The 19,481-nt window shown below is 40.5% G+C and overlaps 1 protein-coding gene across 1 annotated transcript in view; it reads right to left on the reverse strand.

Moving 5' to 3' along the window:
• Positions 1-9,292: 9,292 nt before the first annotated feature.
• The window catches only part of GLDC (glycine decarboxylase), a 50,894-nt gene continuing 40,705 nt past the window's right edge, over positions 9,293-19,481 (reverse strand). Inside the window, exons 17-24 of the mRNA XM_069961943.1 lie at positions 18,969-19,118; positions 17,897-18,009; positions 17,559-17,700; positions 17,355-17,466; positions 15,246-15,341; positions 12,228-12,400; positions 12,038-12,118; positions 9,293-10,850 (exon numbers count right to left, since the gene is read on the reverse strand). Of these exons, the coding sequence (XP_069818044.1) occupies positions 10,707-10,850; positions 12,038-12,118; positions 12,228-12,400; positions 15,246-15,341; positions 17,355-17,466; positions 17,559-17,700; positions 17,897-18,009; positions 18,969-19,118 (1,011 nt within the window). The 3' untranslated portion in view covers positions 9,293-10,706. The remainder of the gene's footprint in view (positions 10,851-12,037; positions 12,119-12,227; positions 12,401-15,245; positions 15,342-17,354; positions 17,467-17,558; positions 17,701-17,896; positions 18,010-18,968; positions 19,119-19,481) is intronic.

Raw genomic sequence — 19,481 nt, forward strand, 5'->3', positions numbered from 1 at the left:
TTGTGTGGCTTCTGTTGTTTTGTAAGTGAAAAAATAAGCTTCAGATGGCAATTTATTCAGTATATTGATTCAGTAGTGCCCCTGAAACGTTGACAAAGGTAAAAAATAAAAACAAAACGTCTTAATTCATACAGTTTTAGCTGCCCACTAAGCTTTTCTCTAGCAATGACAGGAGCAAAATTGTCAAGACATGGATACATTAATACATTTTTTTTGCATGTTGCCGTTATTTGGATATTTGTTAATGTGATTAATTTGCCATTGTGGCTTTTGCCATCTCTGTACAGCACCATACTACTTAAGTGAAGAGCTAAACTATGTGGGTTTTTATCTGGAAAATTAAGTAGAAAGATAACAACAAAGTATATGTTGTTGTAATGTTATTTTAACTCCACCCCAAAATTACGTAAATTGTTAAATAATTAGAATAGCACAGTTAATGTGGCAATTACAACTAATAGTGCGTTTACACCGAGAGATTCATCTGACATTTTTTTTAAGCCAAAGCCTGGAACAGACTATAAACAGAGCCAAGTCAAAAAGGAAAAAATTAGATTTCTCCTATTTTAAAGGACAAGTGCCATGAAAAACTTTTTCCCAGTAATTGAAGCACATTACAAAGTTATATAACTCTGTAATATGCTTCAATCACCTATCTGCCTCCCTTCCCTGTCTTTTCCCCCCCTCCACCGCCCACTAGGAAGTGTCCTAACTCACACAGACCTGATTACTGTCGTCACCATCACCAGGCAGCTCCTTCTTGTGAGGATGAGTCATCAGCAGGAGGGCTGCTCTAGGTCCTGTTACAGCAGTCCCCCTCCCCAGTCCAAGTGATGGTTTGCAGTTGTTCAGCCAATGGGAGCTGAGCAAGCTGAGGCACCTAACAAGGCAGGGGAGGGGGGGCTGCTGTAACAGGAGAAGGAGCTGAGAGAAGAGCTTGGTGACAGTGACAACAGTAATTAGGTCTGTGTGAGTTAGGACACTTCCTGGTGGGGGGTGGAGGGGGGAAAAGACAGGGAAGGGAGGCAAATAGGTGATTGAAGCATATTACACAGTTATATAACTTTGTAATGTGCTTCAATTACTGGGAAAAAGTTTTTCATGGCACTTGTCCTTTAAATCCATTCCTGGCTTTGGCTTCAAAATCTGTCAGATAAATCGTTCCGTGTAAATGCACCATGAGGCCTCATTCACACATCCTGCAAAGTTGTCCATGATTGCGGATTCTCAATCACGGATCAACTTATTGCCCATTAATTTCTATAGGGCTATTCACACAGTCCGTAATTTGTACCACATAAAAAATAAGAAATTCTAGTGCTGATTGCAATACGAATTACCAATAGAAAGCTATAGGATCCATGCTTTTTTGCGGACGTCACCGATGTCACATCTGAGACATTCGTGAAAAACGTGGATCAGATCAAAACAAACTAGTGACTTTTTTTTTGATCAGTTCAACATTTATGCGGATGTGGATGCAGATGTACTACGGATGCAATTACATTTTACACTGTACAAATAGCATAAGAAATAAATGTGGCACTCAGCCATGGTAGTTTAAAACAGACCAATATTCCATGCTTGGGTCACAGCGTGGAGGCTTGTGGACAGGCGATGGACCGTTTCACGCACCAGGCAGTGTGAACTTCGTCAAGGCCCTACTACACCCCTTCCAGTACCTCCAATTAAAAAGCACAACAGCTTGGTAACTCACATAACTAAAAATTTAAAGGGACAGATACACTTATATCAAGTAGACATGTTCACATTGACATGAACAAAGCAAATGTTCAAAGGTTAATATCTGAGCGTTCATTATAACTAGAGGTCCTAGTGCATTAACCCTGAGTATTATCAGAGTCTGCTTATTTAATAATATTCATCACGAATGTTGCTACATCTCCTAACGCCACTAGATGTAACTCACCTATGGTTTTGCTCAAAACATCATTGTTTTGTATAATGTGCCAATTGCTATACTGTGATCCTCAAATTTGGCTAAATTTTTTTGCAAAAGTTGGGGCCACAGGTGTTCCCATCAAAGTCCCAGCCTGCTGACAGTACCAACTGTCGGCGAACTGGAACGCATTGTGCCCCAACACCAAACCCAACATCTTACAAATATAGCTGATAAATGGTTCCTCGTAGACTGTGTTCAGTGGCCAGCACTGAACTGCCCACACACCTGAGGGATGCAGCTGTACAGGCTCTCGACGTCAACACTAGCCAACACAAAGGGAAGTCATCCAAGATGGTCACCAACTTCTTAGTATTCTGTAAATGGGAGGGGACATTTTTTTTTAATAGGAGACGTAATGCCTAAACCATTTTGACCTATTTTCACTCCTTTTTGTATAACAGATCTGACCTTAGACTGGTACTCCACTGTAGGTTCTTTTTTAAGGGCTACATAAGTAATGATATTCAACTGACATTCAGATAAAAACAATATTCACTTGCTATTAAAATGATATTTCCCCCCTTGACTGCGGCTTTACTATTATATCTTTGTTCGATTTGAGCCAGGATAGTGCTTTTTCTCCTACTGTCAAATTCAATACAGATTTAGATTTCATGCTGCAAAATCTGCTGCAAATCCCTTGCTGGTCATTTTAATGAGAATACGAACTCGCAGCAGGATGTACCTAAGTGACAGCCCCCTTAACCCCTCACCACGCAGTGCAGTACACTGATTGGCTGGGCGGGACATCCAGACGCAAACCCCTAAAGCAAGCCAGAGGGTGGAGCAGGTAATGTATGCTCCGGACAGTGGGGGCTGTCACTTACAGACTCTGTCAATTCTGCTGCGAGCATGTATTGTCATTGAAAATGACCGGCAAGTGATCCAGAGCGGATTTTGCAGCTTGAAATCCGCTGTGGATCCGGCAAGTGTGTTTGTAGCCTTACATGGATTACAACTCCCACCATGATATAGTAAGTTAGACACTTAAAAGGTAGTTGCCATAATAGCTTTTTCCCCCAAAACAGCACCATACTTGTCGTATGGTTGTGTGTGGTATTTCCACTTGGCTCCATTAATTTCAGTAATAGAGTTGCAATACCACATCGAAATGGTTGGCTCCATTTAACTGACTAATATGATCGCATCAGGGAATGCTAGGTGTTCATGCTCTTTACGTCCAATGAGAACTTTTTGGTCGAGGCGTGGAGACTATTGTGCCCATATAGATATTATACAAAAAACATGTCTAATTTGATTTAAACACAAAAAGTGTTTACGGAAAATCTTGAGAATGTTTATGTCTAAAATGTTTATTCTACCCAGCCATTGAAATTTTTTTGCCAAATCTAGAACAATTCAAGAAGGGGGGGGGGGGGGGTGTTAAGAAAATTCAAATCAAATGTTTCCAAATGATTGGCAGGGGTCTGTATTCCCAAGCATTTAAAGGCTTTGAAACTGGACCTGGTCTGCTGAACCATTTATTATTTGTGATTACTTGAAAGTGATATTATAAAAGTAATCCCCTTGTGAACATGTTTGTCCATAATTTGCCCATTAAGGGGAATTATAAGCAATCTCTGTCTCCTATAGCTTGAGGGAGCAGATCAGTCCTCTATAAGTAGTTTATGTCTAAAAGAAACACTTACATCACCTGTGTATAGACTGGCTACAGGTTTTTTTTCTTTGTTCAATTCCCCTGATGGAAATAAAATACAGCCATTAATTTTTTTTCTCATTATTGTGTAAATAAAATAAATTAAAAAACAAACAAACTGAATTCTAAGACTAAATTTGGACCGGACTATAAAATAAAATAGCTATATTTAATTTACATCAGAGAAATTGAACCAAGGGGAACCATTTGGGCTAGGAAATTTAACTAGATCTGGGTGTTTCTTTCAAACTACCTAAAGAGGACTGATCTGCAATCAGACAAGCTGAAAACGTGAGAGGAGGAGGCCGGCCCGCAGAGAGTATTCATAAGGCACAAGGAGGAGAAAGCAGTGGTAAGGTGTGCCAGAGTGCAGGGCAAACGTTGAGCCACAACTCCTCTTTGACTTTTTGGGCACTATTCCACCAGACGATTATCGTTCAGATTATCGTTAAATCGTTCGACTCTAAACGATAATCGTTCGGTTAAAATGCAGTTAACGATTAACGACCGAACGAGAAATCGTTGATCGCTTTATAAGACCTGGACCTATTTTTATCGTTGCCCGTTCGCAAAACGTTTGCGAATCGTTCGCATTGAATAAGACATCGTTCTGTCGTTCGCAATAGATACGAACTTAATAGCGAATAAAAAAAACTATCGCAATTACGATCATAAGTAACGATTATGCAAACGATAATCATCCGGTGGAATTAGGCCCTTAGTTACAGTAGGATATTTGAGATTGCCCATGGATTGGATTATGTACAAATTACCAAAAGGTAACCTGCTCACTAGGGGACTGCCAGCTACAGTGTGCTGTAGCTGGCAGTCCCCTAGTGAGCATGGTCTTTTGGTAATTTGTCCGTGCAGTGGATTATGCACAATCCTACTGGAATGAATTGTCAAAGAGGAGTTGTTTGTGCCGCACTCTGGTATGCCTTATCACTCCTTTCTCCTCCATCTTCTTCATGAATATTCAACGCTGCCCAGCCTGCTGCTCACTCAGCAGTAAGCAAGTGTTTTTCATCAGTCCTCTGTAGGCAGTTTATGTCTGAAAGAAACTGTCACCTATAGTTGAATTTGAGCCAAAATGTGTTGGGGATGTGGTCTAGGGGTAACTCGCCTGTCTAGAAACCTGCCAGCAGCAGTTCATTCTTTGGTTCAATTCCCTGTTGAAATTTAGTGGATGGCTGCCATTTAATGGCAAATAATTGTTATTTTAAAACGGCGACCGTTGTTTTGAAATAAATAAAAAATTAAGAGCTACATTTTATTTCCATCAGGGGATTTGAACCAAAGAATGAACTGCTGGCAGGTCTCTAGAGAGGTGAGTTACCCCTAGACCACAGCTCCAACACATTTAACTATATCAGAGTGTTTCTTTCAAACACAAACTGCCTGCAGAGGACTTTGGCTGACAGCTGAGCGGGCAGGGAGCCAGGCAGCATTGATTCATTCTGAAAAAGGAGGAAGGAGTGGTGAGGTAGAAGAAAGGAGTGGTGGTGAGGGGACCAGAGTGTGCCACTAACAACTCCTCTGACACTTTGTGCAGTGGATTATTTACAATCCTACTGTAGTAGACAAACTACCAAAAGGAACCATGCTCACCAAGGGGACTGCCACACCTTAGTTAGGAAGGTAGGGCCTGGGAGCTGACAGGTTCCCTTTGAAACTACTATAGAAGGAGTAATACCTACTGGTTTGAAAAAGAGAGGGGGGAAGTAAATATAAAGTAACAAGTCATGCAGTTTTTCCATGTGAATACCAGGAAATGTTTCACACAAAGGAGGCGGGACAATGGGCAACCATGTCTGGTGCCATTCTGGATTGCAATTCTTCTACCCAACAGGATGGGGGCAGATGCCAATAGCGCCATGAAGTCCTCCGGGAACCTTCACTCCTTTAAGAGTATGTTTCCTTGTGTGAAGAATCAGAGGCGGCCCAGTGTATAATCTTAGGCTTCCCAAGATTTTACAAAGCCATATTGATTCTGGTGGATCAGAAGGCCCAAAAGGCCCACCCAGACACTTGGCAAGCATCTTCAAAAAGTTTTGCAAAAGTAAAATTGGCTTGTACAGAGTTAAAGTAGCTTGTACAGAGGTTTTGGTCTTTACCTTCAAGAGTCAGGTAATAAGAGCATGTTAAAAAGGTTATGAAAGGGTACAGAATCGGAGATACTATGAATTTATATAATAAAAATGAAAGTCTGTCTGTCCCCTATAGACTTCCAAACACCAGAACCATTTGACCCCAAATCCAAACACCAGAACCATTTGACCCCAAATTCGGCACACAGATACATTGGGTGCCTGGGAAGGTTAGAGCAAAGATCCCGTCCCTGCCAGATGTACAGGGGGGGGGGGGGGGGTAGCGCCCATAGAAATGAATGGAAAAATCTCCACACTGCACAAACAGGTGGCATAATTAGTGCTGCAGCTCTCCAGCAGTAATGGCAGTTGGAAGCCTTAGCAACCAATAGGATTACTACTTTCATTTTCAAAGGGAGCTGGAATATGATGGGTTGCTGGGGCAGCTGCCTCACCAGAAATAAATGGTAGACCCCCTACTCCAACTATACAGTACAGGTATACAGGACCCCCAAAAGCTATACACTACAGGTATACAGGACCTCCACCAACTATACACTGCAAGTATACAGCTCCCCCCCCCCCCCAACTATACACTACAGGTATACACTAATTCCACTGTTTAACTCAGATGAAACAATACCTTTTAGACGATTGTAGTTTCCAGTTAAGCATTTGCAATGACAACAAACAAGGCCCAAGCCTGAACATTGCAGGTGGCATCAATCTGGATTCTGCATGTTTTACGCATGGACAATTGTATGTTGCTGCTCCAGAGTTGTATCAGGTAAAAATCTTTGTGTCTGTCTATGTACCTGGCAATAACACTGCCAATGTTGTATATAACCAGGCTCAGTATAACACTGCCAATGTTGCATATAACCAGGCTGTATACAAAACTGTATACAGAGCTTTGGTTATATAAATCATTGTCAAGTCTGATCACATGACATCTCAGTTTGGCTATTAGGTATTTAGGATGTTTAAAGTTTTTAGTTTATTTCTAATATGCATAACCAGTGCAGAACTGTCGGGTATATAGGGCTCCTGGCAATTTCCCCTTAAAAAAAACAAAAAGGGAATAGATTGGCCTCTTGGGCACTCTTGAAACAAATCTAACACACTGTCACATTGTAACCGGGCAGCGACGGATACATTTTCTAGTACAGGATAAAAGGATATAGTAATAAGTGCCTGCAGGGTTTTATAGAATTTAGCTGTGCACCTTTTAGGGCCAAGGAGTAGAGATGAGCGAATCAACGAAGGGAAGCACTTAGTTTGATCTGCACTCCGCTTCCTGCCACTCCTCCCCGGATGCCAAGAAAAGTTGGATCCAATCCTGGGAAACCTCTCCCAGTTTGCTAAGATTAGATCCAGCCTTTTTCTGGCACCTGGGATAAAACTGGTATCAGGTCAAATGAAAAACTTCGCTCTGTTTAGATGAGCAATTCGCTCATCTCTACCAAGGAGTCTAAGGGCTATAGTGCATGGCAATTCTTTTCTGGAAGGGAATGTCCAATAGGGTGACATCTTCAGGGAAAAAGGTGGGAATGCCATGCTGGCTATATAGAGATATTGTGGGAGTCTCAGGAGGCACACTTAGCGGCGGTTTTAGACAGTGGTATAGTAGTTATAAAAAGGCCTTTAGTATATCTCTGGTCACCTTGGTGATAGGGAGGAATGCATATCCCTATAAGTGGATGACACTACATCTTAATGTCCCTTACTCCCTTGGATTTTTTTTTTAATATCTTTGCCTTTTACTCAGAACTCAAAAGTTAATTGGATCATCAAGTCCTCGCCCTCAGTGTACAAACAAATTGTTATATTTGGGCATAGTAGAGGGGGGGGGGGGAATAAATATAAAGTAACAAGTCATGCAGTTTTTCCATGTGAACACCAGGAAATGTTTCACACAAAGGAGGCGGGACAATGGGCAACCATGTCTGGTGCCATTCTGGATTGCAATTCTTCTACCCAACAGGATGGGGGCAGATGCCAATAGCGCCATGAAGTCCTCTGGGAACCTTCACTCCTTTAAGAGTATGTTTCCTTGTGTGAAATTGTTATATTTGGGCATAGTAGTGGTGTCTATAGTCTTCTCTACTGCAGAGGTATAGAATCCAAATCTCACTTGGATGCAACTTAGGGCCCTATTACATGGGACAATTGTTGTGTAAAAAATGGTTATATTATTCGAATTTAAACGATAGTTTCATGTCTATGCGGGCAACGATCGAAAAATCTACTTATTTAAGTTTATTCCCAAAAGTTCATTTGAATTTTTTTTTTTATTAAAACTATTACCGATAATCACTTTGTCTACTAGGACCCTCAGTCTCATACAGCTCACAATAATTTTGTTTTTTCACAACTACCAAAAGGTCTTTCACAAGTCTTGCAGTCGAAATGACGACTGTCCAAAAAAGCAGCAGCAAAACAGATATTTAGAACCCAGACAGACTTGTCAAACAAGCCAGAAAGACAATCTGAAATTAACAACCAATGCCCTGCTCTGTGGGTGGACATAATCATCAGTCCTTTTGCTAGATAGTATTCAGTACCAGCATACATTACGCAGGAAACAAGTGGGAGGCCAGTAAAGATAACGTTTGAACAAAATTTGTTTTATTGATATTGAAAAGCTAAAATAGTAAAAACAGAACACAGGTATGCAATAATGTAAAAAAAAAAAGTTGAAAAGCTAATTTTTATCATTTTAGCTTTAAAAGTACAAAAATGTAAACATTCACCACATAATCTAATATAAAACATTGATTTTATCACTCAAAATATAGGCTACTGAAAATAAATATTCGATTTTATCCCTCAGTATTTAAAAAAGTATAATAAATGTTATGGTTCATCTATATTCTAATCTATTGGTGAAATATGTTCTAGTCTTTGTACATGTTCAGTTGTAGGTATTCCGTTGGTGTTAAACAGTTCTAATCCTTTATAGCCCCCTTAACAGTGTGGGACATATCCAGGGACATTATTATTTTTTTTTAAATATGGTTGGAGGTTGTTCATAATTTTTTTTTTTTTTTTTTTTACATAAAAGCAGTCAGAGCAGGAACTGCCCACCAACGGTCCCAATGGTGTTCAAACATGTAATTGATTGACTAAGTGGGTAGGTCCTGCTGTGAAGCGCAGGCAACCAGGTTGCCAGACAATGATCTGTGGGATAAGCGATATATATTAAAAATACTTAAATGTATTGTCCCCTCACAACACCTTTAAAAGAAATATATCATCTGCAAGTCATGTTCTAAACTGCTGACATGGTTAGGTCAAAGGGTATGTTTGAAAGGTACCATGTGTCTCCATGCTCTAATAGCCATCTAACAGTATCAGCAGTTTCGAACCTGAATTGCAGCTGGCAGATCTCCATTAGAGATGAGCGAACCGGGTTCGGTTTCGAGTCCATCCGAACCCGAACTTTCGGCATTTGATTAGCGGTGGCTGCTGAAGTTGGATAAAGCCCTAAGGCTATGTGGAAAACATGGATATAGTCATTGGCTGTATCCATGTTTTCCAGACAACCTATGACTATATCCATGTTTTCCACATAGCCTTAGGGCTTTATCCAACTTCAGCAGCCACCGCTAATCAAATGCCGAAAGTTCGGGTTCGGATGGACTCAAGCATGCTCGAGGTTCGCTCATCTCTAATCTCTATTAATACTGAAAACTTGTGGTGACTATAAATAACGAAAATGTCCTACACCTTTTGTAGAATTCACAAGGGGTCCAAGAATCAGAGATGCATATTGAGTCTGACTGATATATAAAACTGCTATCATGTAGAGCTCTGGTATAAAGGTCTGTCAATTTCTTTTCATCACGCAGACTGATATGAATAGAAGCCCCCCTTTCTGTCTTATAATAATTTATGAAAAAGAAACACCACAGTACAGAGACAGCTAAAGCATCTCTACAAAAGTGTATAATGCAGATGACTGTTCCACATCTTAACCAGTACCAACGGAGTGTCATACTGGTTGACATAAAAAAACAGAAAAAAAAAAAAAAAAAAATCTGATCTCTCCCCCCCGACTGGACTAATGTTTACATTTCACATATCAGAAACATGTTTCAAGTACATTTGTAAAAACTGTCTTAAAAATTTAATTCTGGAGGACCACCTGGAAAACTGGGATACAGTCACGGAGCGGGCAGACAGCGGGAATCTGATGCAGAGTGCTCGGGTTCATACGAACCCGAACCTCGGAGGGTTCGGACCATCCCTAATCTAGATCATAAAACCATCTGCCAGTGGTAACTTTGTCCAGATGACTATGGTTTATGGAACAGGTTTACTTTTGCAGGATAACAAGTGGCCCAACATCATTGCATTAAAATGGAATATCGTTGTGTTGACAAGCTATTCTGCATTCCCAAAGGCCAAAGATGGGAGGGTAAACAAGTTGCCGTTCGCACAGACATAATAGTTTGAAGGAAAAATCTTGATGAAATAATGTGCATTTATATTGGCAATGCATGAAATTCTATGATTCCTACATGCCATTTACTGAACAGAGATTGTGCTGCAAACTTAGTTGAAATGTACTTCCCTCTGGTTTAATATTTGCAAATGTTTCTATTTGCGTAGTCCAATGTATGCACTTAATTGCACATTATTTGAAGTGTACCTGCCATTACGATTTCTCCCCCCAAACAGCATGCAGTCGCCCCTGATACCAGAAGTTTTGGTAACTATGGATTCGACCAGGCCGGGCCGGTTCCACACAGTTACCCGAACTTCCAGCGGGCAGGAGCAACTGCATGTCTATCAGAGGAGAAATCATAATGACAGGTATACTTTAAGCATCAATGATTTTCTTTCTTCCACAAGGTTGCTGAGCACAGTAAAACATTTTTATATTTACACAGTGTTGTTCACCTTCTGAAAATGTGAGAGGAAACAGCTGCCACTAAATGTACTAAGTGGCAGTCTTAAACTGGCAGTCACATTATAAAAAAAGTAGAGTGTCACACTACGATGACGCTCTTTTCTGTTCACTGAAAGGGGATTCGTACATCTCCATGGGAGGACAAGTGCACACCAAATGCTGGTCGCCGTAGATGTCATCAATCCGAGCAATTGTGGGCCAGAATTTACTCTCTGGTTTGACGAAAGGCTGTAACACAGTAAAGATAAATTAATAACCTAAATGTACTACATGTATATTACCTATGCACAGGATAGGTGATCAATGTCTGATCAGGTGTACAACCAAAGTGAAAAAAGGGTTTGAATGAAGCAGCAGCCAACATGCCATTTAGGATTCTTCCAGGCGTAGTAAAAAAAAAAAAAAAAAAAAGCCTCTTTCTTCCAGAAAGCACAATTCTGGCCCTCACGTTGGGCAAGGTTTTGCAGTTTAGTTCCAATCAAGTGAATGGAGGTTAATTGCAATTCCACACAACCTGAAGACAGGGGTGGCGCTGTGTTTGCTAGAAAGTAGCTGTGTTTCTTCTAATCCTGGATAGCAGCCGCCAAACACCGGGTAAGATATGGGCCCAGCTCTCCAGGAAGCCATACTCTCACTAGACCAGGGCTGTAAAAGTAAGGGATTATTCCCATGTTGCGTAGAAAACAGAACCCATGGACAGGGAAGTCCTGTAGTGGACTCTTTCCCTGCCTGGCATCAGGGATCAATATGATGACTGAGTTGGGAAAGTGTTTGAATCTTCGGCACTGTAATGACAGTTGCGTGGCTGCTTCATTACTGTGCCGCAAAGATTTAAACACTTTCCTGCTCCCAGCATCACATTCATACAAGATGCCGGGCAGGGAAAATCCACTACAGGGCTTTCCGGTCAGTGAGTTCTGTGTTTCACGAAAGCCTTAAAGCCCCCTAGGGCGATGCAGAGGAGCAAACTAGTGCAGTCAACGCTCGCTTGCTCCTCATTTCCCTCTCACTGCTGGCGCCATTGCACATGTCGGCAGCGAGCGCCCAAGAGTCGGGGAGGCCTGCCCGAGTGATTGCTAGATTGTCTGTGCAGCCCATAGAAGATAGGAGTGCTCTGCTGCCGCCGCTCCTGTTGCACAGAGCGATGGCAGTAGATTGTTGCTACCTTAGACTTGGTCTTTCAACATGTTGAAAGACAAGGACAGACAACGATCAGCCAACATCGTTCATGTTGGCTGATCTTTGTCTATTACACAAGGCGATTATCGGCCGATAATTGTTTAGTGTAATAGAGCCTCAAGACACAAGTTCCATCCTTAAGGCAAAAAGACACATGAAACTACACCATCCTCTAAATGTACTGTTACATTCTTATAAAGTAATTAGAAGAAACAGAAAAAAAAAAAACTTCATACCAAGGGGAATGCAGCCACTTCCCGTGAGTATGGGCGGTCCCAATTTGAAGATGCAATGCAAGTTAGTGTGTGGGGAGACATCTAGAAAATTAAAGTAAAAATATTCAAAATTAAAGTGTTGTAGGATGTATGCATACGTATGCACTTCCTGCTCAACACAAACAAAGTATATTATTGCAGGTTAATCTACCTTTAAAGGATTCATTCTGGAGTCCATTCTCCCCTCTTCAATATCAGCAATTTCCTGTCTTATGTTGATCATGGCATCACAGAATCTGTCTAGTTCAGCTTTATCTTCAGATTCGGTTGGCTCAATCATAAGAGTGCCAGCCACAGGCCATGACATGGTTGGTGCATGGAAACCTGAAATAATGACATATCCCTATCATTTTGTAATACCACAGTGCTTAATGAGAGGACATTACATGTATGCATATTCACCTATACATAAGGCAATTAGTGACAAAAGTAACAAACCATTTTCTGTTTGTATAACAAAGAATTAGCTAAAGTGTACCTGTCGTTATAACTTTCAAAATTTAAAAAACACAGTAGATGTGATAAAAAAAAAAGTTAAATAACAAATGCAAATTTTCTTTATCATGCTATAAAACAAAGCTGCACTTCCACAAGAAATCCAGGTTCAGCTTTTTTTTTTTTCAACCAGGTAAAGACTAAAAACATGAAGTCCTAGAGTGTCAGTCAATAAAATGGCTACCATCTCTGAGCGCAAAGGACCTGGATAAATGAGACTTCCTGTGTTTAGACTTTTTTTTCTTTTCTAAGAGTCTAAACTCTTGCTGCATTTTCCATAACTAAAAAAAAAATCTATGTAAATTGCAAACTTGCTTTATATCACATCTACTGTTGATTTAGAGCTTGAAAGTTATACCGACAGTGACACTTTAAAGTAACTTTCCATATGAAGTGTATGATGGTAGTTTAAGATCACAACAGAGGTCACATGTCCCCTATTTATATGGTGTGGCAAAAATAAAGACACTGAATTCAAAAATGATGGGGCAAAGGACTGCCAAAGTTTAGTTAAAGCCCACATAAGGACTTTACTGGTGCACTGGCTATACAAAATACTAATTGAGAAAAAAAAAAAAAAGATGACAGTAAGAAAGGGATCTGAACTGCCACCAATGAGAATTACAAACTAAAGCCTGGTAGGGAGAACAGATTACATCTAGGAGGCAGCACTCTGTACATAGCAAAAATACAAGTATTTACACAAGAAATAACTACACACAGGACCGGTATCAGGCTTTTGTGGGCCCTAGGGTGACACAGCCTCAGCGGGACCCCTTGTAAAGCAAATTATGTGGCGACAGTAGCTTGCATATATATGACTTTTTGATCACTTTTTATTCCACTTTTTCTGGATTTGATAGGACCACAAATCAGCAATTTTTCCTTGAGGGTTTTTTTTTTTTGCATTTACGCCATTTACTGTGGGGGGGGGGGGGGGGGGTTAAAACTAACGCGGGAAGGGATGCACTGATTGCTCATATGGATCATTGCAGAACATGTCTGCTGCTCGATTACCAAGGGCCGCTAAAGCCTCTAGACCAGCATCATTAAGTTGATGAGGCCTAGTACATATAAACCGATCAGGTTCTCACAACTGCATTGCAAGACCCTAATTTGCCACTAGACCACCAGGAACAGCTTTAACAGTATTTAAACGGTTACCTTTAAATGCAGTTGGCCATGTTTGTATAATAGCTGAAGTGAAAAGGCTGGGCAATAGAGATGAGCGAACCGGGTTGATTAGCGGTGGCTGCTGAAGTTGGATAAAGCCCTAAGGCTATGTGGAAAACATGGATATAGTCATTGGCTGTGTCCATGTTTTCCAGACAACCTTAGAGCTTTATCCAAGTTCAGCAGCCCCCGCTAATCAAATACCGAACGTTCGGGTTCGGCTGGACTCGAACCCGAACCTGGTTAGCTCATCTTTACTGGGCAACCATCTAATTGTGGAGATTATATGATTTTTGCTTAAAAAAATCTTAGACAAAGCAGTGTTTTGTTTTCGCCAATTAATTGCAAGCAAGAGTTGTTGTAAACGAGGGAGGTTTTAAACGACCACTAATTGTTCACCAAAATACGCGGAATGATAGTCATAGTGATCACCAAAATACGCGGAATGATAGTCATAGTGATCATTTATACACTCTACACGATTCCACCAAACATTTAGCAAACAATTTGCAAGCAATTTAGAGAGAATGTACCATTAGATTAGTAAAAATGAGCCATACATACTGCCCTATCGCTGCAGTGTACTGTCCAGCCGTGTGGAGCTTTTTTCATTCCGTCTCCCGATTCCCGTTATTTCTGCCGATATATGTATATGCTGATTAGCGGCCCTGAAGCACAAGAGGCCGGCCCAGTGCCTGAAATTCCACCTCCTTTTCACCCTCCTCAGGTTGCACTGGCACGCCTCCTATTCTAATTGCGTCCCGCCTCCTGCCCGGCCACAGAATCCTCACGTTGGATCCAGAGCGCAGTCAAGGGGGGCAGAGAGGAGGTGGAATTTCAGGCACCGGGCCGGCCTCCTGTGCTTCAGGGCAGCTAATTAGCATATACATATATCGGCGGAAATAACGGGAATCGGTTGGCGGAATGAAAAAAGCTCCACACGGCCGGACAGTACACTGCAGCGCTGATAGTAAAAATGAGCCATACATACTGCCCTAATTTAATGGTACATTCTCTTTAATGAGAACCCTGGGCTGGGGTGATTTTTGGCTGGAGAGGATGAAAGTAGTATCATGCTCTAACCTTCACGTCACGTCCCAGGTCCCCACTCCGACCCAGTAGTTGCTGGGACTGGAGCTTCAGGATATTGGCGCCAGCACTGGAGCAGGAAGGGTGAGAGCATGTTACTTCTATCATCCTCCCCACCACTTTGCCAAAAATCACCCCAGCTAGGAGTTCTTCAACGATGATTTTATGGTCATCTCAAAAGATGCGTGCAACAAACAAATTTTCATTAGTTGTTTGTTGTCGCCATACACAGAAAGTTTATCACTTAAATTCAAAACGATAACGATAATCTTTGTGTAATAGGGCACTAAGAAATGTATAAAATGTCAGGTCTGTCGTGATCAGTACCAGATAAGTAAATACTACCTACTATCTGTAAAGTGGTTTGAAGGGGAGAAGGGTCTAAAGAGACCAATCACAGAATTAAAATTACCATAATCTTGCAGTCTTTTTGCAATATCCACAGCTTCTATGTTAGCAGTCTTCTTGAAAGGTCTTACATCCACTATGAATTCATGAGCCACACATCCTAAAAAATAAAAGATCTAGTTAAATAAGCAAAGCGCAAAATGAGAGAAGGCTTTTTATGAAAATTAGCCAAATGTAAGATGCTTATTCCAACAATTCAGGTCAATGACTCAAATCGCATGTTTAATGCAAAACCTTTACATTTCTGTACATTTTATAGAAGTGAGGAAAGCATTACAAAGTCATCTCAAGTGATAAACATATCTGTAACTAGTCTTCATCCTGTACGCTGTATCCGGTTTATATTTTAACCCCTTCGTACTGCAGCTAGTTTGGGCCTTCATGACCAGTGCTTTAACGTATGCTAGCGACTCGGAGACAGTGTTTTCCTTTACATACTGTACTTTACACAAGGCAAGATTTGGTAACAATCTTGCGCGTTTTTTGTAAAAAACAAAACACACACAACTCATACTATAATGGAATTGGGAAATATATATATTTTTTTATATTAAAGCGACTCTGTACCAACAACCTCTGTCCCCTTCAAACCACTTGTACCTTCGGATAGCTGCTTTTAATCCAAGATCTGTCCTGGGGTCCGTTCGGCAGGTGATGCAGTTATTGTCCTAAAAACATCTTTTAATCCGGCAGCGCTGTGTCTATCGGCTGGGGCTTACATTAGTATATGCATTAGGCTGGCACACCCTCTCTGTCCTTCCTCCCCACCCTCCACATCATTAGGAATGATCTAGGAACATTTACTGCTGTTTAAGCTTTGCACAGGTGTATTAACTGATCCAGCCCATGTTCATTATACACACAGGTGGGGAATAGGAAGCAATCTGCCTGGAGCATTCCTAATGATGATGAGGGTGGGGAGGAAGGACAGAGAGGGTGTGCTATGACAATACTGTTTTTATGACAATAACCGCATCCCCTGTCGAACAGACCCCAGGACAGATCTTGGATTAAAAGCAGCTATCCGGAGGTACAAGTGGTTTGGGGGGGGGGGGGCTGTCAGATTGTGGGTACAGATTTGCTTTAAACTTATTCAGTGTGCAGTAAAACCATTGTAACATACTTAAGGCAGAAAAGGCAAAAGTCCATCAAGTTCGACCTACAGTATTGATCCGTTAAAGGCAGATGCCAAGAGCATATATGGCAAATATTGCAATCAATAAATGCCTGGATCAACATATTCACTGGGTCACTGCAATTTTGTTTTTTAACCTATTACCACATATGCACAATAGAAACCATCTTCCTAAAAAAAAAAAAACAGGACCTGTTGCCACATTGCAAGATCCATAGAGTTCTCTTCTCTTTTGCATGACTAAGCTGGTTTTAGGCTTAGTTTCCTTAGTTTTTATGGAGACCAAGTTTGACATATATTTGACTTTGTTCTGTTTTATGGCATTTTTTCTGAGACTGATTGACAAAATACATTAATTCTGGTGCTGTTATTTTTGAAAAATATTTACATTTTGGAGATACCAAACATGCAGTTTTTAGTGGGTTATATAATGTTTTATAAGTTTATTTTGTATGGGGAATACAATGTAATTTTATTTATAAAATAGTATTTACAGTCCTATATATACTATAGATGTTGGACAAAACTGCAGTTTTCCTATAGAGTCATTGGGAAAATTACAGCTGTATTTTTTAGTTTGTTTTGCTCAAAAAGTGTGAACCAACAAATTAAATCCTACATTAGGGTGCTTTCTCATGCATCACATTTGCTGCAGATTTTACGTTGCAGAAAACTCAAATGAATTCTGCAACTCATTTACTTCAAATAGGTTCACAGAAAAATTGCTATTATTGAAGATTTGCATTGAAGTGGATTGGTAGAAAATTTTAGACAAACTCTTCTGTGTGACCTGCTTTGGGTAGCTTTCAGATAGACACAATGTGATATGCAGGAACAGCATATTTTTTTGTCAATAACAGAATAAAACTTTTAAAATTCAAAGCATATCAGATCCTGTCCATGGCCTGAATTTTTGTTGCTTGGTGCTTTATCATAACAGTTATAGGCAGAAGCAAAAATTAGACATTCCACACTCACCTCTAGAACCTCGGAATAAGATTTTGTAGTGTTTTTCCAACCTTTTTGACATGTAATTAGCATTTAATATGGCAATCTCTGTTGCATGCTTAAGTCCTTTTGCACCCATCATCTGTAGGAACAGAAATGTTTGTAATGTACTTATTCGACATTTTGCATAGATTTGTTATCAAGATATATCTAAAAAAAAAAAAGCAAGCTAACCTTGATATAGGCCCATGAAATTGGTAATATTGCACTTGAGCCCCATGGGGCTGCGCTTATCGTTCCTAAGGGACGCGCATCATTGTCCTGCTGCAAGGGTATTATTGGATGGCTGGGTAGATATGGTGCAAGATGTTTCTTTCTAAAAAAATATAAAGTTATTTAAAATTGATGCCTTGTTAGCTTTTCTATTGCATCAAAAGAAATATTAAAACCATACGAAATACATTACTCATTCCTCATAAGTTGGTTTAAAATAAACTGTGGTTGGGGCACAAAGTAACACTTTCAAAATGTAAAAAAAAATAAAATACATACACAGATTAACTGTTACTTACACTCCAATAGGTCCCATTCCAGGGCCTCCTCCACCATGGGGTATACAGAATGTCTTGTGAAGGTTTAAGTGTGACACATCTGAACCATAATCTCCAGGACGGCACAGGCCAACCTAAATGAAAAAAGTACTATTAGGCTATGTTCCCACACAGTATTTTGCTCAGTTTAGTGCTACCAAAACCAGGAGTGGATTGAAAACACAGAAAGGCTATGTACACAAACTGTTGAAATTTAGTTGATGGTTGTCACTTAGTCACAAGCTTACTTATATTATTGATAATCACTTACTAATATTTTAACCCCTTTAAGACAGAGCCCTTTGACGCACAAAAGTCCGGGTCAAATTAATGCAATGTTCCTCCCCGCCTTCTAAGAGCCATAACTCATCACTCAGTGACAGATGCTTGATCTGTCACTGAGCACCTTAAACGCTGCGATCGCTGTAGATTGCGGTGTTTAAGGGGTTAATGAGTCAGCTGCGGGATCGAAGCTGACTTTCATTACCTCCGGCAACTCTCTGCAGCGATCCCGCCCTTATCAAAAACCCAGTCAGTACAGGGAACGTATATATACATACCTACTGCACGGGGTATGTGCAGTAGGAACGTATATACACACACGTTACTGACGGGAAGGGGTTAATCACAGCCGCCGTTTTGAAATATCAGTAATTTGCCATTAAATGACGGCCATCCACTAAATTTTAACAGTAAGTAAACAAAGCCTGTGTTTTCAATCCACTCCTGGTTTTGGTTGCAAAATACTGAGCAAAAATACTGTGTGGGAACATAGTAAAAGTATCACTCGTGTCTACATGTAACATCAAGCCTTAAAAGAGGTTATCCAGGATTACAAAAACAAAAAGAAAAAAAAAAAAAAAAAAAAAAAAAACACACACACCCCTGTCCTCAGGTTGTCCATAGTATTACAATTTGGCCCCATTCACAGCATCTAAATTAAGCTGCAAAGCCACACCCAAACTGAGGACAGGAGTGGTGCCTTTTTTGAAGAAAGCTGTTGTGTTTTTATGTAGAGGTGTTGTTGTATAGGTTGTTGAGTAGTTAGTCTCACCTGGGCATTCATATTCGCTCCATCCAAATATACCTGACCACCGTGTCTGTGTATCAAGTCGCATACATCACTAATATCCTCCTCAAAAACCCCATTGGTTGAAGGATAGGTGATCATCATGGCGGCCAGATTATTTTTATGTTTGTCTACCTACATGATGAAAAAATATAAGATATTTTAGGTTAGGCTGCAAAAGATACAAATAAGCCCAAGGATCTGCATGGGTCTTAATCCACAGCTGACATCTGGCCACAGCGCTTTTACAAAAAATTTAGCCAGTGTGAACGCAGTCTGATCGGTATTTTCCTATAGCAGTGCTTTCACTCAAAGCTTCATTCCTCCTCCATATCTCCAAAAAGATATCACTACGGCTACCTTGTGTCTAGCAGGGAAAAAACCTGGCTACACATTGTGGAAAATGTTAAAAGGGCTGTCAGGGCATTATGGCCATTCTGTTATGCTGCTAGGGCTGTAGAAAATATAACATGTATACTTTCCACTGCAAATCCCCTG

The sequence above is a fragment of the Dendropsophus ebraccatus genome, chromosome 3, assembly GCF_027789765.1.
Source record: "Dendropsophus ebraccatus isolate aDenEbr1 chromosome 3, aDenEbr1.pat, whole genome shotgun sequence".
Taxonomy (NCBI): domain Eukaryota; kingdom Metazoa; phylum Chordata; class Amphibia; order Anura; family Hylidae; genus Dendropsophus; species Dendropsophus ebraccatus.